This window comes from Acomys minous (genome assembly GCF_964271855.1).
Source record: "Acomys minous genome assembly, chromosome: 1".
NCBI classification, from domain to species: domain Eukaryota; kingdom Metazoa; phylum Chordata; class Mammalia; order Rodentia; family Muridae; genus Acomys; species Acomys minous.
In genome coordinates this window covers 96,145,176-96,170,647 of record NC_140483.1, presented here as the reverse complement: position 1 = coordinate 96,170,647, position 25,472 = coordinate 96,145,176, and the positions used below count along the sequence as shown (strand labels likewise).

The 25,472-nt window shown below is 44.4% G+C and overlaps 3 protein-coding genes across 3 annotated transcripts in view; 1 reads left to right on the top strand and 2 right to left on the bottom strand.

Moving 5' to 3' along the window:
- The window catches only part of VCP (valosin containing protein), an 18,699-nt gene extending 2,791 nt beyond the window's left edge, over positions 1-15,908 (top strand). Inside the window, exons 2-17 of the mRNA XM_084793159.1 lie at positions 2,124-2,235; positions 2,406-2,578; positions 3,923-4,065; positions 4,727-4,857; positions 6,151-6,282; positions 8,376-8,478; positions 9,221-9,354; positions 9,433-9,568; positions 10,259-10,371; positions 10,689-10,853; positions 10,964-11,086; positions 12,048-12,260; positions 12,450-12,758; positions 12,961-13,116; positions 14,914-15,068; positions 15,223-15,908. Coding sequence (XP_084649285.1) covers positions 2,124-2,235; positions 2,406-2,578; positions 3,923-4,065; positions 4,727-4,857; positions 6,151-6,282; positions 8,376-8,478; positions 9,221-9,354; positions 9,433-9,568; positions 10,259-10,371; positions 10,689-10,853; positions 10,964-11,086; positions 12,048-12,260; positions 12,450-12,758; positions 12,961-13,116; positions 14,914-15,068; positions 15,223-15,328 — 2,404 coding nt within the window. The 3' untranslated portion in view covers positions 15,329-15,908. The remainder of the gene's footprint in view (positions 1-2,123; positions 2,236-2,405; positions 2,579-3,922; positions 4,066-4,726; positions 4,858-6,150; positions 6,283-8,375; positions 8,479-9,220; positions 9,355-9,432; positions 9,569-10,258; positions 10,372-10,688; positions 10,854-10,963; positions 11,087-12,047; positions 12,261-12,449; positions 12,759-12,960; positions 13,117-14,913; positions 15,069-15,222) is intronic.
- Positions 15,669-25,472, bottom strand: LOC311603895 (spermatogenesis-associated protein 31G1-like). Its single transcript, XM_084793169.1, has 3 exons — positions 25,165-25,472; positions 24,472-24,838; positions 15,669-22,770 (listed from the first exon to the last, which is right to left on the bottom strand). The coding sequence occupies exons 1-3, from the start codon at positions 25,351-25,353 to the stop codon at positions 21,473-21,475; spliced, it is 1,854 nt and encodes a 617-aa protein (XP_084649295.1). The 5' UTR covers positions 25,354-25,472; the 3' UTR covers positions 15,669-21,472.
- On the bottom strand, positions 22,793-23,942 carry SPATA31G1 (SPATA31 subfamily G member 1; the record flags this gene model as incomplete). The annotated part of the gene is given in 2 exon segments (XM_084780869.1): positions 22,793-23,456; positions 23,458-23,942. Coding segments are annotated over 2 exon segments (1,140 nt in total), but the record flags the coding sequence as incomplete, so codon positions are not given.

Genomic DNA, 25,472 nt, shown 5'->3' with positions numbered 1-25,472 from the left:
TGGCCAGAGTGAATGAAGGAGGCAAGTTACAGCTAAGGAAACAACTCTGGGAAACTAGTTATCTAAAGTAATGGTAACGTAGCTGAGTGTAGTAATGCATGCCTGTGACTGTAATCAGGAGGCAGAGACAGGAGAGTTGCTACCAGTTCAAGGTCATCTTGGTTTATATAGCCAGGCAGGGCTATAGATAGCAAGACCCTTCATTGAACAACAAAAAGTCAGCAAAATAATCTGTAAGTCAGGGTAAGATGTTTCCAGTGGCAGTGCATTTTTGTTTGGTTTTGCTGTCTCATCTCAGCTCCTAGAATAATGTGCTTTGTAGATACCCATTTATGATTACTACTATTGTTGAAACAAGTCTTGATATACAGCTCAGGCTGGTCTGGAACTTTCTGCCGATTGCTGACATACAGGCATGAACTACATTATGTTTGGTTTTCATTAATTTGTCAAAGAAATAGTTTTTTTCTCCACATTTGCTTTTTCCATTGTTTGACCCGTGTTTCTCCTGATACTCATGTTTCTCAAACCTTGGAAGAAAGCCTTTGTTTCTTTTTGTTGAGATAGGATATCCCTGGCCTGGAACTCTGTAGACCAATCTGGCTTCAAAACCACAGATACCTTCCTGCCTCTGCCTCCCAAATGCTGAGATAAAGGCTTGCACCACTGTGCCTGGCCAGATGTAACTTTTCACAGGGAGAGTCCACTCAATCTAGTGAGTGAAGGCTGACAATGAGCTAGTTACAACATAGGTTGCAGAGAGATGGCCTGGTAGGTAAAGGGACCTGCTGCCAGACCTGACAGTGTACATCCAATCCATTGAACACATGGTGGAAGGAGAGGGCAAGTGTCATAGTATAAGAGTCAACAGACGTAAGGAAATTAGTATCACTGTCTAGTGACTAACAAACACCAGCTTCTAGAAAATTAGTTGTTTGGAGGAGGGGCCCAAAAAGCCCTACCAGTCCCTTAGGCATTACCAGCAACTGTTTGCTGAGGTAAAGGGACACATTTCCAAAAGTAGTTTAGCTGCTGATAAGTTGTTCCTGTAAATAACTCCTCATTATATAAGTTCTTAAACTAACTGGATCACACACACAGAATCATGAAAGAAGGGCAGTTGCTAGGAAGAGGAAGGGGACCAGTGGGAGAGGGACAGAGGACGAGGGTTAATCTAAAAGCATGTGCAGGGAATGAGATGTCAGTGAAAACAACCAAGCATGTAATTAATGCATGGCAATAAACTTTAGGAAGCAACTTAGTTTCTTCATTTAAGTGAGAAAATTTGAGTTTTCCCACTTTTCAAAATTTCTTGATTTTTGTTTCTGAATTAATAATAATCATGTGCTTTTGCAGAAATGCCAGGAAGCTCCTTTTGAGTTAGATCCTCTTTCTGAAGTATTTTTATACTGTTGTGTATTACTTTTTGTTGTAATTTTTTGTTTTGTGCTTGGTGTTCTTGTACTAGGAAATACTCTTGGATTCATCAGGTTTATTTTTTCGAGGAGGATAGTGATAAAAATTGGTTTGGAGGAACGTGACCACTCTAAGCCTTGTCTGGCTCACTTCATTCCCTTGGAAGGCAAGCAGTGAGATAACTTTTTCAAAGCTCTGTAATTAATCATAGTGACCATGTGCCAGGCGTTATGAAAGCATTTAAATTTTTTAATCTCAACCTTGTAGGTTGTTACAGTCTCCATTTTACAGATGAGAAAGTCAAAGTCCAGAGAGGCCAACTAACTTAGTGAGATCACAGCTAAGCATTGCCAGAGTTGGAATTTAGACCTAACTGATTTGACTGTAGAGCTCCTGTTCTCTATAGTCTAAGACATTTTTCTATTGGTCTCTGTTGAGCCTTCTGTAATGTCTTTTAATATTCTTTGGCCAGTTTCCTGACCTTGGGATAGGATCCCTTGGGGCCTAACAGAACAGCAGCACTCAAAATGCTAAGATACTGAAATAGGAATGAAGTAAATGCTGACTAAGTTCCTCAATAACTTGACTGGATTTCTTTTATCTGTGCTTTTAAGCTTCATCTATCCCTTCTTTCTTGCCTAAGTGAAATTTAGAGATTGATGGGGCTTAGTATCTGTTAGGCCTGACCTCATTGTTTTTCCTTCTAGTTCAAAAGGTGATGATTTATCAACAGCCATTCTCAAACAGAAGAACCGTCCCAACCGGTTAATTGTTGATGAAGCCATCAATGAAGATAACAGTGTGGTGTCCTTGTCTCAGGTATGTTGGGTATATAGTCCAGTCTTTACTGCATTTAACTAGAGAGGTCTCTCCAGCTTTCTTTTGTCATTTTCCTTGCAGTGGCAGATAAAAGTGGGGTTTGTAGGGAATTCTAGCCTAGAGGGCTTCTTTTACTTTCAGTGACCCAAAGTCCTTAACTTTGTTTTAAGCCCAAGATGGATGAACTGCAGTTGTTCCGAGGTGACACAGTATTGCTAAAAGGAAAGAAGAGACGGGAAGCTGTGTGCATTGTGCTTTCTGATGACACGTGTTCTGATGAGAAGATTCGAATGAATAGAGTTGTTCGGAATAACCTCCGTGTTCGCCTAGGGGATGTCATCAGGTGCGTATGAGGGTGGGGGATGGGGTCTTCCTTGTAGACATCATAGCCTGCATTACAGCGAGGATGCAGTCTTTGCCAGCTGCTGATGTAGGAAGTCCACCCTGGTCATGGGAAGACTCAGGTTTTCAGAGTTCTAGACTTTAAAAATCTGGGGCTGGGCAGTGGTGGCGCACACCTTTAATCCCATCACTCAAGGAGGCAGAGGCAGATGCCTTACTGTGAGTTGGCGGCCATCCTGGTCTACGAAGTGAGTCCAAGACAGCCAAGTCTATACAGAGAAACCCTGTCTCAGAACAAAAACAAACAAACTACCTCTGCATGATCTGTAGGGCAAATCAGCATTTCCATGGCTTTTTTTCTTGTTGTTTTCCTTTTCTTTTTTTGACTGGAGAGGTATAATTCCCTCATACTTTGGGTTGGAGGCATCATATGAGGATGTATACTTAATAAATGATAATACAGACATTTCTACAGAGTATCTACTGCTTTTACTATTGTGGCTGTTTAATAGCTTGTGGTAGTGCTGAAATAACGTGGAAATGTGAGTAGGAAGGAATTCTTTTGAAATGAGTGAGGCTAGGCCGGGCTTGGTGGTGCATATGTACTTTTAATTTCAGCACTTGGGAGACAGACACAGGTGGGTACATGAGTGCAGGCTAACATGGTCTATATAATGAGACCCTGTCTTCCAAAAGGGAAAGAAAAGCCAAAAAAGATAAGTAACCTGGGAGAGGGGACATAGTTATAACTAGATCTAGGATTGCCACAGTGTGAGTGACTTAGGTCCGAGGCTTCCACAAACTCCATTTACCTGGCCAGGAGCATTACTTTCTTGTAGTGTTTTGATCTTGTGGTTGAGATTAGTTTTTCTTGTCTTTCACTGGCATCACAATTTTTTATTGACTTGCCAAGCCTTGCCCCTCCCCCTATAATACTGGGATGTCAACATTAGCTAGAAAGCTAGACATGGTGGCACATACCTATATCCCAGTAATCTCAGCACTTTCTGGAGAGGTGGGAGATGGTCAGTATTTGCTAGGATTATCATTCTTGAGTATCCTGTATTGAAGACTCCAGTGGTAGAGTGGTACACATGGGGGCTTCCGCATACTCTCAATTTTGGCTTAGTGATGATTGGACTTCTGTTATCTCATGACTGTGACCTGTCTTAGTCTGCTTGGCTGCTCCCTTTCCCCCACCCTGCTTCCTTCCTCTCTTCACCTAAGGCCATCCCTGCCTTTTCTCTTTCGCTTGCCATCAGCTTTCTGTGCCAGGCCCTTTCGGACACCCAGTGCTTGGGGCTGCAGTGTGGTTGGTAATGTGGAGTCTGCTTGTCATCCTCAGCATCCAGCCATGCCCAGATGTAAAGTACGGCAAACGCATCCATGTGCTACCCATCGATGACACGGTGGAAGGCATCACTGGCAATCTCTTTGAGGTATACCTTAAGCCGTACTTCCTGGAAGCTTATCGGCCCATCCGGAAAGGTGAGAGAAACTGAGTTTAGGAATGGTTGTTACTTGAGTAAACAGTTGCGTGTTATTTACATATGTATGAGTATGCATATGTGTATCCTGCACGCACATTCAGTTGTCTGCTCTCTTACCTCCCTTCTGAGCACCAGTATTGTAGGCAGTTCTCATGTATCCCTGAAGGATGATCTGCTTTTGCTGTTCATTGAAACTGTACAGCTCTACCATTATCAGTTGTAGTGAAACCTTAGGCTGTCTACGCCCTAAACGTTAAACAGGGCTTTTGTCATTTCATTTGTGTATACTAGTCTTGAGCAGTAAAGAATGTAATACAGAGTTTTACTGTTGCCTGGTATAGGGAAGGAAAGTGTAAGTGATGCCTACTAAGCCATGGAGGTCTGGTGAAGAATTTTCACTTGGTCTTGTTACACTCATTTTAAATTTTTACCTATTTTATGTGCATTGGTGTTTCATTTGGATTTATATCTGTGGGGGTGTCAGGTCCTTGGAACCGAAGTTATAGACAGTTGAGAACTGCCATTTGGGTGCTGGGAATTGAATCCAGGTCCTCTGGAAGAGCAAACAGTGCTTTTAACTGCTGAGCCATCTCTCCAGCCTCTTTACTTGGCCTTGTACTGTACCCTTCTAATTGTATTTGTATTGCTTTGTATTATAGGAGATATTTTCCTTGTCCGGGGTGGGATGCGTGCTGTGGAGTTCAAAGTAGTAGAGACAGATCCCAGCCCCTACTGTATTGTTGCTCCAGACACAGTGATCCACTGTGAAGGGGAGCCAATCAAGCGAGAGGTGAGTTACTCCCTAATCCCTGCTCCCGGTTTTACTTTTTTTCTATTTGTGGTGCTGGGGAATTGTACCTAGGACCTCGCACATGTTAGGCAAGTTCTACAATGAAACACATCCTCATCTCCCAATTTCATTACCACTCAGGTGGCATTAGTGGTGGTTGTCAAGCTGAATGCTTTTAGAATTAGATGGCCTTATGGAAGAAAAGAATGCAGTGCTATGATTTTGAGAGAAAGTCTAAAAGATGTAAATGATGGGCACTGAGTGCCAGTAATCCTAATGCTTAGGAGGTGGAGGTGGGAGTATTGCTCTAAGTTTAAGTCCAGGACGATGGTCTATGAAGTGAGATCCTGTCTCAAAAAAATATAAGTGGTCTGTGACTTGGTGGTTAAGAGCATTGGATGCTCTTCCAGGGGACCTGGGTTCAATTCTCAGCACCTACCTGGCTGTATTTGATCATATTATTCCTTGTCATTACTTCTTTCATCTCCTTTTCCTATCCACTTTCTTCCTTCTCTCCCCCCTCCCCCACCCCCCTTGTGTGTGTGTGTCTGTGTCTGTCTGTCTCTAGCCCACTGAATGTGTTTAGAGTTGATCATGGCTGTGGGTGGGTTATTGAACAGCTACAGCTTACCTGTGGCTATACCATAAAGAAATGATACTGGCTGGGCGTGCTGGCGCACGCCTTTAATCCCAGCACTCGGGAGGCAGAGGCAGGCGGATCACTATGAGTTTGAGGCCAGCCTGGTCTACAAAGTGAGTTCAGGACAGCCAAGGCCACACAGAGATACCCTGTCTCAAAAAGATAAAACAAAACCAAGAAATGATTCTGTCTTCTAGCAGCTGTTAGTTCCTATAGCTCCTCTCACCCCACCCATTCAAGATAGGGGTGCTGATGGGCCCAGTCATATGTAGATCAGCTTTAATTCAAGATAGGGGTGTTGATGGGCCCAGTCATGTGTAGATCAGCTTTAATTTTTTTTAAGGATCCCTTATAAGACTACGATTGTAAAAAGGGACAGTTTGGGTATTGTTGTCATCCCCCTGTCCCTGGAATTCACTCACTGTGGCCTGGGCTGGCCTCAAATTCAGTCTTTCTTCCTCTCCTTCCAAGTGCAGAGATTACAGGTATGTGCCACTCTACCTGGCTTAAGATGAGATCCCCGTAGAAGAGAATCTTCTCATACAGCATATTTTTCCCACACCAAATAGTGGGAGGGTTTGAAAAACTTGTATTTTTGCTGACAAAACTATTCCTGTTTTTGTTGGTTTGTTCTTTGCGCCCTCCACATGCAGGATGAGGAGGAGTCTCTGAATGAAGTAGGCTATGATGACATTGGGGGCTGCAGGAAGCAGCTAGCCCAGATAAAGGAAATGGTGGAACTGCCGCTGAGACATCCGGCGCTCTTTAAGGCAATTGGTGTGAAGGTGAGTATTCTAAGTTCTGTGGGGAGTCCAAGATGGTGCTTAAAGTGTCTTATCAGTGGTGTGTAACTGGTTCCATAAATGGCTTAAAAAGGCAGTAGTTTTAGGTTTACAGAATGCTCCAAATTCATTAGAGCTATTGATTATCATATATGTATACACACATACACATTTAATATATTTAAAATAACAGTTCTTTTCTTATGGGCCCTATTAAAAATTTAACTGTAAGTTTACTAGTCTTTGTAGACCATTACTCAAAAAAAGAAGGGAATTTATGTAATATTAGGGTCCTGATTTTAAACATTTGAGAACTGCCTGCCTAGAATATAGTTTTCTGACCTTTTTTTATGTAATAGAATACACTGAAGGTGAAATGAGTAGTTTGTTTAGTAAGCATACAAGTGGGCAGTTTCAGAGGAAGAGTTCTAGTTGGTTTTAATCAATCAGTTTTGGTAACATGCCTTCAATCCCAGCAATTAAGATGCAGAGTTTGAGGCCAGCCATGGTCTACAGAGATAGTTCCAGGACAGCCAAGGTTACACAAAGAAATCCTGTTTTGAAAAACAAAAATAAAAAAGAAATTTTAATCTGATGTTAAATCTAGTTCTGAACCTGTGGGTTGCCACTAGTAGAAAACAACTATTTTAATGGTCTTAGGAACTGAGACTGCTCAATAGCAAAATTGTAGCTATGAAGTAGCAACGAAAATTAATGGTTGGGGGTTCCTAACACCACTGGAAGTGTGTGTTGTCCAGTGGTCATGACCCACAGATTGAGAACTACTGTCCTAAAAGATTGTCAACACTTGAGTGAAAGTCTCCAACAGTAAAAAACAGACCCTGCTTTAGTAAATGTTTTGGATACAGCTTTGTCAAAAATTGAGCCCTTGGTGTAACTTACTTTTCACTATCTTTACATGGTAGGCACATGAGGATTAAATTAAAACAAAAACAAAAGGCCAGGTACCTGTTTGTGGGGATGCATGCCTGTAATCCCAGCACTCTAGAGGCAGAGGTAGGTGGATCGCTGTGAGTTCGAGGCCAGCCTGGTCTACAAAGTGAGTCCCAAGACAAGACAAGCCAGGACAGCTACACAGAGAAACCCTGTCTCAAAAAACAAAACAAAACTCATTTGTGGTTTGTTTGCTTGCTTTGGAGCTGCAGGGGGATGTATCCCTGGCTATCCTGGAACTCAGTATGTAGACCAGGTTAGCTTCCAACTCAGATCTGCCTGCCTCTCCTTGAGTGCTGGGATTAAAGATGTGTGCAACCACATCTGCCTCTTTGTTCCCATTGTAGTCTATCTAGTCAGGCCTGAAGCCTGCAATCCTTCTACCTTACCCTCCTCAGCTGGGATTCTAAATGTGTTTCCTTTTTTGTTTGTTTTTTTTCAGAGACAGGGTTTTTCTCTGTGTAGCCCTGGCTCTAGACCAGGGTGGCCTTGAACTCACAGAAATCCACCTGCCTCTGCCTCTTAAATGCTGAGATTAAAGGCATGTGCCACCATCCCTGGCTTCTAAATATGTCTCAAAGGCTTGTTTGTTCTTTTTAAAATTATTTTATATGGAGCTGGAGAGATAGCTCAAGTTAAGGGCACTGGCTGCTTTTCCAGAGGACCTGAGTTCAGTTCCTAGCACCCACATCGAAGCTTATAACCATCTATAGTGAGACCTGGTGCCCTCTTCTGGCATGCAAACATACATACAGGCAGAATACTGTATACATGATAAATAATCTTATGTCTCTACAGGTGTATGTGGAAAGAGGGTGTTTAAAGAATGTTTTATGTGTATGCATGTTATTTGTTATGTATGACTGCACCATGAGCTTTCAGTGTTCAGAGGCCAGAAGAAGGCATCAGATCCCCTGGAACTGGACTTAGGATTGGTTGTCAGCCACAATCAAACTGAGTTTTATAGAAGAGCAGCCAGTGCTCTTAAATGCTAAGCCATCTCTCTAGCCCCCAAAGGTTTTTTCTTAATTGCATCAGCCCCCTCGTTCTCATGCGTACTAGTGTCCTAGTCAAGCTACTTTAGGATGGGTGGAAGTGGGAGAAAGTAAACTCCTGACCGCAACTGCACTCTATATCCTCAGCCTCCTAGGGGAATCTTGCTATATGGACCTCCTGGGACAGGGAAGACCCTGATTGCCCGAGCTGTGGCAAATGAAACTGGAGCCTTCTTCTTCCTGATCAATGGTAAGAAACTTGATTTATCTTGTGCCTGACCAGACCTGTTTCTGAGCTGGGCCCTTTATGGAACCATTTGCACCTTAAGCATGTAAAGAAAATAACTCACAGAGATCCGACTGCCTCTGCCTCCCTGAGTGTTGAGATTAAAGGTGTGTGCCACCATGCCCAACTAAAGAAATTATTTTAAAGTTATTGGGGTTTTGTCTGGATGTCTACGCACTATATGTGTTCGGTGCCTGAGGAGGCCAAAAGGGACAGTATCAGGTCCCCTAGAACTGGAGTTACTGGATGCCGTGAACCACCATGTAGGTGCTGAGGTTGAACCTGGGCCTGAACAGCCAGTGCTCTTAACCACTGAGTCACTTCTCCAGTCTAATTTTTAGCTTTATTGTGTGTATAGGTGTGCTTGTTTAGTGTGGGAATATGCATGCCATTGTCATTGTCTTAAAAAATAACTTTACTGGGCATGATGGTTCACACCTATAATCCCAGTACTCAGGAAGAGGCAGGCAGATCGCCATGAGTTCAATGCCAGCCTGATCTACAAAGAGAGTCTAGGATAGCCAAGGCTACACAGAGAAACCCTGCCTCAGAAACAAAAAAAAACCAAAAAACTTACTGAAGACAACTTGGGGGAATTAGTTCCTTCTTTCTACCGTGTTGGGTCCATGACTCAGGTCATTGGGTTGGCAACAAGCACCTTGACCTGTTGAACCATCTCACTGGTCATTGTTCTGTTTCTTTTCAGGTCCTGAGATCATGAGCAAATTGGCTGGTGAGTCTGAGAGCAACCTTCGTAAAGCTTTTGAGGAAGCTGAAAAGAATGCTCCTGCTATCATCTTCATTGATGAGCTTGATGCCATTGCACCCAAAAGAGAGAAGGTAGAAACTTACCTAAGGGGATGGTAGGGGCATGAAAAGTCCTCACTTAGCTTCTAACCAAACATACTGTTTTCACAGACTCACGGGGAAGTGGAACGTCGTATCGTGTCTCAGTTGTTGACCCTCATGGATGGCCTGAAGCAGAGAGCACATGTGATAGTTATGGCTGCAACCAATAGACCCAATAGCATTGACCCTGCCCTACGGCGATTCGGTAAAGACCTCAAATTCTTTCCATCTTTTTTGGGAGGGTTTTCAAGACTGGATTTCTCTGTGTAACCCTGCCTTATCCTGTAACTCTGTATACCGGGCTAGCCTCAAACTCAGGGATTCTCCTGCCTCTGCCTTCTGAGTGCTGGGATTAAAGATGTGTGCCATCGCTGCTCAGCCCAACTTGTTCTTAGTTCTTGGTATACTATAGTTGTGTTGGGTTTGATTTTCTTATCTCACCTCTGTCTTTGATCTAAGTTATTCACTCCTCAGCGTTTCTTTAAGCTCTTTGACATGACAGGACCTAAGGTCTTTTATTCCGTTCTGTGTCCCCTCTCAATCAGTGGTCCTCAAATCTTGTTAATGCTGTGATCCTTTAATATAGTTCCTCATGTTGTGGTAGCCCTCAACCATAAAAACTATTTTTGTTGCTACTTCGTAACTGTAATTTTGCTACCATTATGAGTCATAATATAAATATTTGGTATATGAAAAGGTTGTTCCACAGCTAAAGGGAGCAAAACCTAGAGATGGAGAACCACTCCTCTAGAGTAACCCCCTCTCTGTGCTTGCCTAAGCCCGAAAGGGTTCTAGGCAGTGAGAGGGGCATTAAATGCTAACTCTAAATAAGTTACTGAGTAACTTCTGTGGACCAGGAATTATCCCTATTTCCTGTTCCTGTATTGTCCCACAGGTCGCTTTGACAGAGAGGTAGATATTGGAATCCCCGATGCTACAGGACGCTTGGAAATTCTTCAGATCCATACCAAGAACATGAAACTGGCAGATGATGTGGACTTGGAACAGGTGGAGTGGTGGTCATGGCTGGCCAAAATGTTTAGTATTTTAGAGCTAGATGGAGAGTGTTGTGATTTCAGGGCAGGAATATGCTTCTTAGTTGTTGCTGTGTTTAAAGTAAAGTGAATTGTTGGAGCAGCTTTATTTCCAGCTCCCAAATCCAGGTTGGGTATTTAGCACCGCTGACAGTAAAAGATGTGCTATAGTGTACCCCTTTAAGGAAACAGGAGGAATCAGAGACAGGAGTCATCATGGGTGGAGTCCGGAATCTCTCTGACTCCTGCAGCTGGGTCTTGAGGAGCGTAAGCAAGATCTTCTCTTTACAGGTAGCCAATGAGACCCATGGCCATGTGGGTGCTGACTTGGCAGCTCTGTGCTCAGAGGCTGCTCTACAGGCCATCCGAAAGAAAATGGACCTCATTGACCTAGAGGATGAGACCATTGATGCTGAGGTCATGAATTCCCTGGCAGTTACTATGGACGACTTCCGGGTAAGGCCCATATCCCCAAATTAGGAACCAAAGTGTGTACTTTGTTGTGTGCCTCTCCTCCACCCCTACTCCCCGAGTTTCAGCCTCACATTTTCACACTCCCCTTTTAGTGGGCCTTGAGTCAAAGCAACCCGTCAGCACTTCGGGAAACTGTGGTTGAGGTGCCACAAGTAACCTGGGAAGACATTGGAGGCCTGGAGGATGTCAAACGTGAGCTTCAGGAGTTGGTTCAGGTAGGTAGACTAATTTACTCTAGGATGGTGGGTCATTGCCTCAGTATGTAATTAACCTTTTAGGTTTCAGACTCAAAAAAAACTTAAGCCCGCAGTTTAAAATAGTAAGGAACTGCCTTAGGCTTACTATTGCTGTGATAACACCATGATCAAAAAGCAAGTTGAGGAGGCAAGGGTTCCATATTTCTGTACATCAAAAGAAACTGGGAGAGGAATTCAAACAGCACAGGAACCTGGGGACAGGAGCTAATGTAGAGGCCATGGAGGAGTGCTGCTTAATGTCTTGTTCCACCTGCTTTTTTTTTTTTAAGATGTATTTTATGTACATAAGTGTTCTATTTGCACGTGCACCTACATGTCAGAAGAGGGCATCAGATCACATTGTAAATGGTTGTGAACCACCATGTGGTTGTTGGGAATTGAACTCAGGACCTCTGGAAGAGCAGTCAGTGCTCTTAGCTTCTAAGCCATCCCTTCAGCTCCCTTAACCTGCTTTCTCTCTTTCTTTCTGTTTTCAAGACAGGATTTCTCTGTGTAGCCTTGGCTGTCCTGGAACTCCGTTTGTAGACCAGGCTGACCTCGAACTCACAGAGATTGAATGCCTCTGCCTCTTGAGTGCATGGGAGCCACCATGTCAGGCTCTAACCTGCTTTTTTATAAAACCCAGGAACACCTGCCCAGGGATGGAGCCACCCACGAGTGGGACCCTCCCCATCAATAACTAGTTAAGAAAATGCCTCACAGCCAGATCTTAAGGAAGCATTTTCTCAATTAAGGTTTCTTCCTTTTAGATAGCTTTAGTTTGTATGCGAAGTTGTTATGTCTAGCCAGCATAAGAGCCTGTCTTTTAAAAACTTGGATCTTGGACCATAGGGTATACCATAAAGATGATAATGCTTCTGATTAGTATTTTATTTATAATATGGAGGTTGCCCTTAAATGATGTTTGCTTTTCTTCTAGTATCCTGTGGAACATCCCGACAAATTCCTCAAATTTGGCATGACTCCTTCCAAAGGAGTTCTTTTCTATGGACCTCCTGGCTGTGGGAAAACCTTGCTGGCCAAAGCCATTGCTAATGAATGCCAGGCTAACTTCATCTCCATCAAGGGTCCTGAGCTGCTCACCATGTGGTTTGGGGAGTCTGAGGCCAATGTCAGGGAAATTTTTGACAAGGTGAGCGAGCTATTAGAGGCCAACTGATGTTCATGTGTTTGGGGACAAGTGGGATAAGAGGCTGTCTCTAAAGTAAAAAACCCTATTACTGGCAGCATTTTATAGTTGGCATTGTTTCTTACTTGGTTTTCTTTCTAAAGTTTGAGAAATGTAGCTATGTTAGCGTTTGAGTTGGTCTCTCTCTTACAGGCACGACAAGCTGCCCCCTGTGTCCTCTTCTTTGATGAGTTAGACTCGATTGCTAAGGCTCGTGGAGGTAACATTGGAGATGGTGGTGGAGCTGCTGACCGAGTCATCAATCAGATCCTAACAGAGATGGACGGGATGTCCACAAAGAAAAATGTGTTTATTATTGGAGCCACCAACCGGCCTGACATCATTGACCCTGCCATCCTAAGACCTGGTCGCCTTGATCAGCTTATCTATATCCCACTTCCTGATGAGAAGTCCCGTGTTGCCATCCTAAAAGCCAACCTGCGCAAGTCCCCAGTTGCCAAGGCAGGTGCAGAGTTGTCAGCCATACCGATTTTTCTATGACGCTAATGTGGAGTATTCTTAGATTCCTGGATTGAGTGGACAATAGAGGAATACAGAATAAATGGGGTGGCAAAGGCAGGAGCAAATGTGCTTAGAGGGGTAGCCCAAAGGTCTGGATGCTGAAGAAGGCACAGTGCTGAAGTAGTTCTTTTGCTTCCTTTAGGATGTGGATTTGGAGTTCCTGGCTAAGATGACTAATGGCTTTTCTGGAGCTGATCTGACAGAGATTTGCCAACGTGCTTGTAAACTGGCCATCCGTGAATCTATTGAGAGTGAGATTAGGCGAGAACGAGAGAGACAGACAAATCCATCAGCTATGGTGAGTCGGTGCTCTTCGTCCAAATGTGCCAGTCTAGAGACTCTCCATTACCCATAGTTGAGAGTGGAAGGCATTAGGAAGATCCCTTGCCTGAGATGTTAAGCAGGGCATCCAAGAAAATGAAGACTGAATAACTAAGCTGGGTGTGGTGCATCCCTGTTCCAGCTCTCAGTGGTAAAGGCAAGTAGACCAGAAGTGCAAGGCCAACCTGGATTACATGAGATTGTCTCAAAAACAGGAAGTGAACCCACAAAGAAAGAGATGGGTTGGCTATATGCTCAGTTTGATGCTGTAAGGGAAATGAAAGTGTATTTGTGTAACAGATAGAGGAGGATGTCATATTTATTATTTATTTATTTTTAATTTTCCCCCCCAAGATAGCACTTCTCTGTGTGGCCTTGGCTGTCCTGGACTTGGCTTTGTAGACCAGGCTGACCTCGAACTCAGATCTGCCTGCCTCTGCCTCCCAAGTGCTGGGATTAAAGGCCTGCTCCACAGCCTGGCTTATTTTTATTTTTTTAATTTTATGTGCACTGGTGTTTGTGAGAGTGTCCGATCCCCTGGAGCCAGAGTTAAAGACAGTTGTGAGCTGCCATATGGGTGCTGAGAATTGCATCTGTGATCTCTGCAAGAGCAGCCTAGTGCTCTTAGCTGCTGAGCCATCTCTCCAGCCCCCTGGAATAGGATTTTTAAAGAGTCTGGACTTTCCCCAGAAGGACAGAAAGAAAGGAATTTATGGACTCTCAAAATGGAGAATGTAAAAACTTCGAAATTTTATAATCTAACTTGTTTTCTACTGTGATTCCACTCTTTTGAAGATTAGTAAATGAATAAGAAATAAGCAGGTGGCTTTCTTTATCTTTTAGAGAGAGTGTCTCTGTGACAGTTCTCTTTCCTCTTAAGAAACTCATTAAAACAATTGATGATAAGAATTACTCTCATAAATCACAGCAGTTGGAGTTAATTCTCAATAGAAGAGTAGGGTTTAAGCCGGGTTTTGAAGAGAGCGTTGAATAAAGAAATAAGAGGCCTAGTAGGGTTGTAAGAATTTGGACAATCAGGATGGCTTTAAAAGCAGATACAGGAGCTGGGTGGCTTGGTTGCCTGTACCTGTAATCCAGATACTCAAGAGTATGAACACAGGATTTCCAAGCTTAAAAATACAAAGTATATGGTACTGGAACTGAAGCTCCTAGGTAGCGCAGTTACTGTATAGTATGTAACAATGACCATTGAAGAGCTGCTGACATTTGGATTCTATCTGGTCATGGTAGCACACACCTATAATCTCAGGATTTGGACTCAGAGGCAGGCGGATCTCTGTGATTTAGAGGCAATCCTGGTCTACAAAGCAAAGTTCCAGGACAGCCAGGGCTGTTAGACAGAGACCCTATCTCGAAAGCAAAAAACAAAAAGACACTTTGATTCTAAAGTTAAGATTTATTAAGATACTGTAGTCTTGCCAGGTGGCAGCGGCAGTGTACTCCTTTAATCCCAGCATTTGGGAGGCAGAGGTAGGTAGATCACTGAGTTCGAGGCCAGCCTGGTCTACAAAGTGAGTCCAGGACAGACAAGGCCTGTCTCAAAAAAACCAAAAACAAACATTCCTTTGGTATAGTTTTTTCATTTACGGAACGCACTGGCACATTTTTAGCAGAGCAGTCAGTTTTTTTGGCCTGGCCCCTGATTTAGCTTGGATTAGAGTCACACCCAGATCAATAAGCTACTGCAATAATGCGAGGGTATGGAGGCCAGGACAGGGTGCAAGCAAGTGATCCGTGCTTATCAACTTTATAGGAAGTAGAAGAGGATGATCCCGTGCCCGAGATCCGCAGAGATCACTTTGAGGAAGCCATGCGTTTCGCCCGCCGTTCTGTCAGTGATAATGACATTCGGAAGTATGAAATGTTTGCCCAGACGCTTCAGCAAAGTCGAGGTTTCGGCAGCTTCAGGTAATCTTGTTGGTGCAACGGGTGGTTCCTACGTTATTTAGGGAATTTGTAGAAACAGTGGTGGGAGTCATAAAGAGGCTACAGCAGTAGTTGTGAAAACTTTGCATGGATCCTATCCATACCCTCTTTTTTGGCTTCTTTCTCGTATATACAGATTCCCTTCAGGGAACCAGGGTGGAGCTGGCCCCAGCCAGGGCAGTGGAGGTGGCACAGGTGGCAGTGTATACACAGAAGACAATGACGATGACCTGTATGGCTAAGTGATGTGCCAGCATACAGCGAGCTGGCCTGGCTGGACCTTGTTCCCTGGGGGTGGGGGCGCTTGCCCAAGAGGGACCAAGGGTGCGCCCGTGGCTTGTTCCATTCCTCAGTCTGAACAGTTCAGCTCCAGTCAGACTCTGGACAGGGGTTTTCTGTTGCAAAAAAAATTTACAAAAACGATAAAATAAAAGTGATTTTCATTTGGGAGGTGAAGAGTTGGATTACCAGCAAGGACTTGGGCCTTGGGCCTACACCATTTCTGCTGTAGTTTAGGGCGGTGCAGGTCATCTGTGGGTGTGAACAAGGCACTGCCCCACCATCACCCCAGTACAGCGTCTGTATCTCACTCAAGGCTGCCCAGCCCCTTCCTTACCCTAGCCAACCTGGGTGGGTGGGTGAGGGGCCACAGCTTGTTGGGTGTTTATATAGAAAGTAGGTTGATTTTATTTTACATGCTTTTGAGTTACTGTTGGGAGACTAATCATAAGCAGTTTCTAAACCAAGAAGAAAAAAGAAAAAAAAAAAAGGAAAAAAAAATGACTTGTTGTAAAAGGACAATAAATGTTGGGTCAAAATGGAGTCTGAGTTCTGGCCACTGTGCCTCTTTTCTTGGAAGTTTGCATCCTGACATACTCAGCCACCCACTCCCCACAAAAACAAAAAAACAAACCCAAAAGCCCCAAAACAAAACCAAAACCAATGGGGGCTGGAGAGATGGCTCAGTGGTTAAGAGCGCCGCCTGGTCTCCCTGAGGTCCTGAGTTCAATTCCCAGAACTACATGGTGGCTTACAACCATCTATCATGTGATCTGATGCCTTCTTCTGCAGATAAAACACTCATATACAATAAATAAATAAATAAATAAATAAAGTTTTAAAAAGCCAAGAGTTAACACCCATTGTGTTTGTTTTTCAAGACAAGGTTTCTCTGTGTAGCCTTGGCTGCCCTGGGTTCATTTTGTAGATCAGGCTGGCCTCAACTGACAGATCTCCTTGTCTCTGCCTCCCAAGTGCTAGGATTAAAGGCGGGTACCACCACACCTGGCCCCACATCTTTTTTTTTTTAAATCTGCTTTTGTGTAAATGTGGTTGCATACAAGTAGGTTAGAGGACAGCCCTCACCTTCCACCTTGTTTGAGACTAGATGTCTTTGCTGTTGCTTGCACCTTGATTGGGAGTTTTGGCGGGGGGATTCTCTTCTCTGTTTTTGGGTGGGAGTTCATATCTATCTTCTTTTTTTAAAGATTTATTTATTTGTTATTTATAATGTGTTGGGCCTGCATGTGAGCCAGCAGTCCAGAAGAGAGAACCAGATCTCATTATAGATGGCTCTGAGTCACCATGTGGTTGCTGGGAATTGAACTCAAGACCTTTGGAAGAACAGCCAGCCAGTGCTCTTAGCCCCTGAGCCATCTCTCCAGGCCTTCCATTCTTCTCTCTCCTCTCCTTTCCCCTTCCTCCCTCCCTCCTTCCCTCCCTCCCTCGTTCTTGCTCTCAGAATTTACCTTGAGAAAAGTCCAAGGGATATGCAATGCCACAAAACTCTCATGTCAAGTAAAAACTTTTGAAACAGGATATCACTGTAGCCCTGACTGCTTGTACCAAAGGCTTGTACCACTTCTCCCAGGGAGACTTAATTTTGTTGTGGTGGTGGTGGCCAGGAATTGAACCTAGAATCTTGTGATTCCTTAGTAAGCAACCTGCTGTTAGCTATAGCCTTTTGAGTTCCGTGAGTTTGAGTTTATGCATTGTGTGCTCCCTGAGAAGTCCACAAGAATGTTGGATTCCCTGGAGCTGGAGTTACTGGTGATTTGTGAACTGGAAATTCTGGGAATCAAATTTGGGTCATCTGGAAGAGCCCTTAAACCACCAAGCTATCTTTTCCCCCCATGAAAATTGGACTTGTGTCATCAACAAGGGCACAAGGACTGAAACCAAGGGAGAACCATACCAAAGTAAGATCTCAGAAAGCTGTGGAGTAAGGAGAACATTTGAGTGAAGGCCATGTTTGAACATGGAAGGTTAGGCATGCAAAGGAATCCGTGAGTTTACAGAGGCCAGGACCTCTCCACCTAAAATACTTGATTCCAAAAGTGCATTTTATGTTTTTAAAAAAGTGGGAAATTAAAGTGTTACGAAAGTAATATTGCCTGATTTAATATGAACCACTTTCGAGCTGGGAGTAGCAATCTGCTACATACTTGCTACAATACATTTTAAAAATTCACTTATTTCCCTTTTCCCTTTATTTGCATTTTAAATTTCTTTTTAAAAATTACTTGAGTGGTTGGGTGTTTGGTCTTCATGTATGTACCACATGTATGCCCGATATCCTCAGAGACCAGAGTGTCACATCCATTGCAACTGGAGCCACAGATGGTTGTAAACTGCCACGTGGGTGCTAGGCGTGAAGCACACGTCCTGGATGAGCAGGCGGTGCTGTCACCGCCGAGTCATTGCTCTGGCCCTAATTTGGGGGGGGGGGGGGCAGTGCAAGTGGAAGTCAATTTTCTCTTTGCAACCATGGGATTCTGGGAATCAAGCTGATTGTCAGTCTTGGCAGCAGACCTTCATCCTTCATCCACTGAGCCACTTCAGCACTCTGCCTCTTACCTGTTATCTGAGACAGGTATGTAGTTCTCACTGCCTAGAGCTCTTGGTAGACCATGTTCAACTTAGTGCTGGATTAAAGGTGTGTACCATCATGTTCAGCACTTTTAAAGAGTAATCCAGTCATTCAACTCTCATGAGTATAGTGCAGTGTTGTCATGTATATAAACACTATTATGCTCATAGGATTTAAATTTACCCTAGGGGCCAGGGTGGGTTGAGGCAGTCTATTGAAGCCATATTGGCCTCGGCCTTGGTTCTCTGTCATCCTTTCAAGTGCTGGGCTTAGAAATGTGAACTATAATACACAACTTCATAATTCACTGTTTAACTTTTATAGAAGTGGCAGTGTGTATTATAGAAATTTAGAAAAATCAGTTATTTTTGAGACAAGTTCTCTAACTCAAGCTGACTTGCAGTTTGTGAGGATTCTCTTGCCTCAGCTGTACAAGTGCTAGAATTACAGGTGCATTCTGCAATGCCTAGCAAACACGGTCTCCAGTGGTCAGAAGAGATTTTATCTTTCTATGTCTTCTAGGTAGGTGTGTAAATGTGTATGTACGTGTATCTTTCTACATCATGCTGAGAATTAAGCATGCTAAATGAATGTGCTATCACTAAGCTGTAACAGCTCCATATGCATTTATTTTAATTAGTTTCCTTTTGGGTAATTAGTTTATTTCCAAGCTTAAGCTAACCTTGAACTTCTTATGGTCCTCCTTGATTCTGCCTGGGGGACTACAGGTATATATAGCCCACATGTGGCATTAAAAAAATGTTTTGTTTGTTTTTGTTTTTGAGATACTACTTGTTCTGGCTTTTTTTTGGGTAGGGAACAGTCTTTATGCAATCATGGCCATCCTGGAACTCACTATGTAGACCAGGCTGGCTTTGAATACAGAGAACTGCTTGCCTCTGCCTCTGGAGTGCTGGGGTCAAAAGTGTGCACCATCATGTCTGGCTTTTTTTGGTTGGTTGGTTGGTTGGTTGGTTGGTTTTTTTTGTTTTTGAGACAGGGTTTCTCTGTGTAGCCTTAGCTGTCCTGGACTTGCTTTGTAGACAAAGCTGGCCTTGAACTCTGAGAATTCTCACTCCCCAGGGCTGGGATTAAAGGTGTATGCCACTATTACCTGGATTTGTTTTGTTACTGGTTTTTTGAGTCAGGTTATTCTATAGCCTAGGTTGGCTTGGAACTCACTGCCCAGGCTGGCCTCAAACTTGGGGTGATCTTCATATCTGTACCTCAGTGTCTAGGATTGTAGTTGGTTGTAAGCCACCATGCATACATATTCAAAAGTTTTTTTTTTTTTCCCCTCCCTTGGAAGACTGAGGCAAAAAGATTGTAACTTCAAGGCCTCCTGGACTATACAGTGAGAACTGTGTCTCCAACCCTTGTCTTAAAAAGAAAATACAGGCTGGGCGGTGGTGGCACACACCTTTAATCCAGCCACTAGGGAGGCAGAGGCAGGTGGATCGCTGTGAGTTCGAGACCAGCCTGGTCTACAAAGTGAGTCCAGAACAGTCAAGGCTACATAGAGAAACCCTGTCTCAGGAAAAAAAGGAAGAAAATTTTTGTGGAGGGAAATTTGGTTTCTTTACTTTTGCAGTTCTGGGGTTGAATTCAGGGTCCTGTGCATGCTAGGTGGTAGCTTCACACCTAATTTCTTCTACTCAAAAAAATTGGCACATACTTGAAGAAATTGATTTTTTAGAGAACTGTAGCAGTGGGAAATAGATTGTGGAAGGATTAGGGCAACCGACTTGATGAGAGATTACTGAGACTAGGAAAATGATAGTGTAAATGGATCTGAAACAGGTTTATTGGGTGTGTTAGGGCTTCGTGACGGTTACATCAGATGAACATAGGAATAACTAAGAATGATGGCTAGGGTGCCTGTGGTGGGGCATGCCCTTAGGATTTGCTGAAGGGCTTCAGGGCTACACATTTTGCCTGGTGGTGGTGTACTCTTTTATTCCCAGCACTGGGGAAGCAGAGGCATTGGGTTATCGCTAAATTGAAGGGTAGTCTGGTCCACATAGGACTACACAGAAAAACTCTATCTCAGAAAACAAAAAAGATGGGCTTAGTGCTGTTGGTTCCTTTCTCAGGGAAATAAGGTTTTGATAAAATGAGGATAAAATGAAGTCTTACGGTTAGATTTAGACATGCTTGAAGTGCCCTGTTTTGTATTATGCTCTCTTGAGTGGTATTGGTGAAATTGGACATTATTTTGGGAGAGTTACACTCTCACTAAATGCCATACAAAAATGTTCGCTTACCACCTAAGTATACAATTATAAATGTTCTAGAAATTACTTTAGAAGTTATCATCATAAAGGTGTCAGAGTGGTAGTAGATGCCTGTAATCCTAGCATAGCACGTTTGTGGCCAGCCAAAAAGAAAAAAAGTGGGGGTAGAAAATCTATAAAGAATGTTGATAGACTTAAAGCTACATAAAGATGTAAAACTTTTATGTCAATATAAGTAAAACTGGAAGGAAATGTTTGCAGTTATAAGAGATTAATACCTTTTTTTCTCTTATTTTTGTATTATCATTATTAGTTTGGGTTTTTTGAGACAGGATTTCTCTGTGTAGCCTTGGCTGTCCTGGACTCACTTTGTAGACTAGGCTGGCTTTGAACTCACAGAGATCTGCTTGTCTCTGTCTCCTGGGTGCTGGGATTAAAAACGCACGACACCATGCCTCATGCCCGGCCAAAATTGAGGGCAAATTAGCTGCTGCAGTGAGAGAAGAGCAGGGCTGAAATGTAAGGTTGAGGAGAAATAAGCTAACATGTTTAGCACACCTGGAGTCCCCAAACTTGAGAAGTTGAGGAAGAATAATGAGTTGGAAACCAGTCTGGGTTATAGCAACTGTTTGAACAGAGTTTATGAGTCAAGTGGATGAAGAAAAGGACTAGGTACGGAATATAAACAGGTGCTTATATCATTGGTACGTATGTGAAGGATACATTTTTCTTTCACTTGGTATGAAGTGTTTGACTCTGAAAAGCAGCATCAGACTATTCTTTGCCCCTGCAGCTTTACCCTAGAGAGTAGTGATATGTGTCTGAAAAAGCTAAAATGACAAATGCTTCATCTTTCCTCTAGAACAGTGGTTCTCAACCTTCTTAATGCTGAGAACCTTTGGTAGAGTTCCTCATGTGGGGACCCCACTTATTTTTGTTGCTACTTCATAACTAATTACGCTACTGTTAATGAATCCTAATGTAAATATGTTTTCTGGTGGTCTTACACAATCCCTGTGAAAGGATCATTCAAACCCCCCCCCCCCCCCCCCCCGCCATACACACACACCCAAGGGGTTGAGAACTGCTGCTCTGGAAGTAATAAGGACTGTGGCTCTAGCAGAACAGGGACCTGGCATCTTCAGTAGCCTAGATTTTAAGAAGACATAAATGGGATTTGTCTAGTTGAACTACTTTATTTTACTTAGGATTTTCTCTTTGTCTCTATTTCCCTGCCCACACCTGGTTTGGTTCAGGTTATGGGATACTGGGTGCCAGTACTACTATACTTTATTGACTAGATTTCGTCCAAAGAAGTCTGTGACACCTAGAAATTTAGCAAACCATCTTTGGATACCTCTGGTAGGGGGAGCCTTGGATGTGGAGGATAGGAGCTCCTTCTTGGGGGTCCAAAGACAATGCTTAGACTGGGGAGGATTCTGAGTGACACTAGCCTTTATCTTTTGCTGCTGATCCTGGGGACCAGCAACATTTTGGAGAAGCTGGTGAGCAACTGCAGTGTATGGAGAACTCTGAGCTTTATACTGAGACTTCTTAGGAAATGGGTGTATAGGGCCTTCTGCTGATCTGCAGGCCTGGCCAGGGTGGTCTTTCCCTGTGACAATGGATGATGCTAATTTTGCTGTTCCTCTCCCACATTTCTCTGCTTTGGATTTTCTGGGACTCACTCTCTTTTGGGTTGAAAATGGTACTAAAGTCTTGTCTTGTCTCTTGCTAGAGACCAGAACCCCTGTATTTGAGGACTCTTCCATTCCTGAACAGTTTTCATCAGCCTTCATCTGAACATGAGCTGGGGATGGGGTTTGGACCACTACCTTCCATTTCATCCTCTTGTTTTTCTGAGACTCTTGTTCTGGTCCACCAGAAACTTGTAGCTGAGGTTGGGAAGAGGAGGGGGAGCAATGAGGGGCCTGGACAGGCAACGGTTCTGTCCTGTGAACTTTTGGGGGATGGCAACTGGAGGAGCAAGGGTGCAGACTGAGAGGATGAGACTGTTGGAGACAAGAGGAAAGTCCCCAAGATTCTGGAGTTGGTGGTTTAAGGACTAGGGAGCTACAAGATGAGTGATGTGAACCTGGGGGTTTAAATAGGGAGCTCTGCTGTAGTTTGTTCAACCTGAGCTTCAGTTCTCTACTCCATCGCCAGGCGTGGCTCACAGGGTGGTCACATGCCTCTGAGTCAGCCGCATGCTGCGGGCATGGGGCCTCTACCCTTGTCTCTGAGAGCATCTCTGCCTTCTGTGGGCCAGGCAGCATAGGCTCAGGCTTCAGGGCTTTAGCTAGAGTGGAAGGCCAGGATGTTGCTTGCAGAGGATTTACTGCTAGAGGATTGGGACCCTGGGAGGCCTCTGTTTCTTGTACATTTCTACATAAAAACTCAATGTTAGAGTGTCTCTCTTGTGATGGAGCAGAGAGAAAGCTGGGGCCTGGTAGTTCAGTGGTCCAGGAATCCTTCCTCCGCTCTACTACCGACTCCATAGGCTTACAGTTGCACAGGTCTCCAGGAGGCTCACTTACATGTGACTTCAAAACCAAGTTTGGAGGTGGACTGGATTCCCGACCTGGGGACACAGAAACAGAACAGTGTCCGTAGTGCTGCATGTGTGCTCCAGCGATCTCACAGTCAGATGAGACTGCTGAGGGGCCAGCTCCAAGCAGGTGCTGGAAGCAGCTCTGAGCTGGGAGCGCAGAGACCAGGAAGTTACTCTTTATTTGAATGTCCCCACACCAAGCTTTCGATTGAAATGGCTTCTCTAAGGGGCTGCCTCTGAGGGATTGCTGTAGGTGATCTGGGGATGGGTTGAGGTTCGTAAATGGATGCTCAGAAGACAAACATTTTCTTGTATTCCTAGTATCCTTCCATATAGCTTCTGATCTAGGGAAGTCATCCACAGTATTGATTCTTTGTGGTTCTGTAAAGGGGACTAGAGGTGATATATGGACAGGATGTGGGGAATCAGACACCCAGGGGTGTTTTCTCTGCTCCTTTGTCTCCAGTAAAGCTTTAGACTCTAACAAGACCGCAGAGTCTGGCAGAGAGGCAAAGGGAAGGCTAGGAGATGAAACTAGGTCTGTACAGACACAGAGGTTTTCTGTACTAGGTCTACCCTTCAGTTGAGGGACACACCGAGGGGTCATTTCATAGAACCCCATGTTGAAGTCCAAGGTTGGAGTTCCAGAGGCCCAGAGATTGCCAGAATTTTCTCTGCATTGCCACTGAGGCTCATATTCAAACAGGTCCTCTAGGGGACTCTTCCTGGTGTTCTGACAGGGTGTCTAAAGGCAGGCAGGGAGCTGACACTGGAGACATAGATACAGATGAGTTCTCTCGGTATCCTGTGTTTCCCCAAAAGTCCCTCAGTGCAAGAAGTCTTCCTTTGGGGTTAACATTTTTCACTTCTGACAGAGAACCTGGTGATTGACAGGAAGCTGACACTAGGGGGTCTAAATCATGAAGACTGTCTTTCTGTGCTGTGATTCCCCACTGAGTTTCATGGGGAGTACCTGGAGGTTCAGTCATGGGTGTTGTGAACTGACAAGGGGCTAAGGTTGGAAGTTCATAGATCTGAGGGTTCTCTTTTTGTACTGGGGTTTCCCAGAGAGCCTTCAGTCCAGACAGGTCTCCTATAGGCTTGGCTCTCTGGCATTTTTCCAGGGAGGTTGGGTGTGGGCTTGCAGTTGGCACTGCGTGTTCACAGGCGTCTGGGTGTTCATTTCGTTCCATGGTTGCCCACAGCACCTCACACCTACTTAGGACTTCCTGAGGATAAGGATATAACAGGGAGGCAGAGGGTGATTCTGGCTTGTGGTGATGGAGGCTAGGGTCCCCTGGCATCTCCCTCCAGGCCTCAGATGAGTGTAAGAATGTAGAGGGTCTGAATTTTTGGAGTTCAGGGTGTGGGTACCGAGCTTGATTCTCGGAGGCACAAGGAACCTCGTTCTGTGTAAACCGCTGTGTGTGTGCCTCAGTGTCAGATTCAATTCCCTTACACCCCACAGGCAAAGGCTTAAGGTGGGAGGATTCTGGTGGGATGGGGGGGAAAGTGGAGGTTGAGCTAGTTGAAAACCAAGTGTCATTTGTTCCAGATCTCCCATAGTATGGGCTTCAGGGGTAGGGCAGTAAGCTAAGGAGTGGTAACAGAGAAGTAACAAGTTGTACACAGACAGAAAGTCAACCTTGTTGAATGAGACAGAAGGACACACAGACAATTTTAGTGGAGAGGGGCCATCTGAGCTCAAGAAAATAGTCTCCAAGGACTCACTGTGTAGAGCGGGATGACCCCAGAAGAGCTGGCTTTTTCTTTGCTGCAGGAAGCTCCATAAAGCTGTCGTGTTCCTCACAGGTAGGTTGGTCAGGATCTGGGAGATAGGGTAGGCTCTGGAAGGGCTTGAGGGTTGTGTGAGTGCTTGTGCTCGCATCTCTGTGGCCTTGGGGAGCCCCTCAGAACTACAGGATGGCTGGGGTGGGGCTGCAGTGAAGTGATTTTCAATGAGAATGTCTTTGCAAGGAGAATACAGATTTTGTGGATCCAGAGATTCTTCTTCCTCCTCTTCCCCATCCTCTTCCTCTGATTTTTGCTTCCACAAGCAATCAAGGAAGGCCGCCAAATGGTACAGAAGTTGTAGGCCCTAGGTTAGAGCATGGTACTATTAGGTATGATGGCTTCTTAGAGGCATGTGATATGTCATACTTTCATTAGTCTCTGTTCTACATGCACCTCCCCTGCCCCACAGCTCTGGGCAATGGCTACTTACCCAGCTCTAAATCCACTATTAATATCAGAACCCAGTTCTCATCTAGAGGTCAGCATTTCCTTATGCACTCTAGGGCCGCATCACTCACCTAGACAGTAATCTATGGGCCCACACCCATGACAGTGACCCTCCATTTGACCTCAAGTACCACTTTAGTAGTTCCTTATCCCATCCCATGTCCAAGGCCAGTAGTCACCTACCTTGCCGTGCATCATTTTGTCTCCAGAACACCAGGGCTGGAGCCGTCTCCCAAGCTGCCGCCATCTTCGGATCTGCCAAACTGTGAACAGGAATAATATCACCAGATTCCCTGGACTTTGGAGGCAGATGCTGCTGCCACAGTGTCTGCAGGCTAGAGCATGAGTCAGCAGGCCGTGGAGAAGCACCATAACCCCTTAGCCTAACTAAGCAGATCTAGCAGCCTTCCACTTTCTTCAGCCTAGTGGCAGTTTCTTGAGGTCATCACTACATCATAGAACACAGAACTCCCAACCCCACATAGATCTGA

What these genes read in the sequence shown, in the direction of transcription:
- LOC311603895 (XM_084793169.1), bottom strand. Translation starts at nt 25,353, where the DNA reads ATGGTGCTTCTCCACGGCCTGCTGACTCATGCTCTAGCCTGCAGACAC. An exon ending in ACAAAATGATGCACGGCAAG is followed by an intron (nt 24,839 to 25,164) that starts GTAGGTGACTAC and finishes GCTCTAACCTAG; the next exon opens with GGCCTACAACTTCTGTACCA. An exon ending in GGGTCATCCCGCTCTACACA is followed by an intron (nt 22,771 to 24,471) that starts GTGAGTCCTTGG and finishes CTGTGTCCCCAG; the next exon opens with GTCGGGAATCCAGTCCACCT.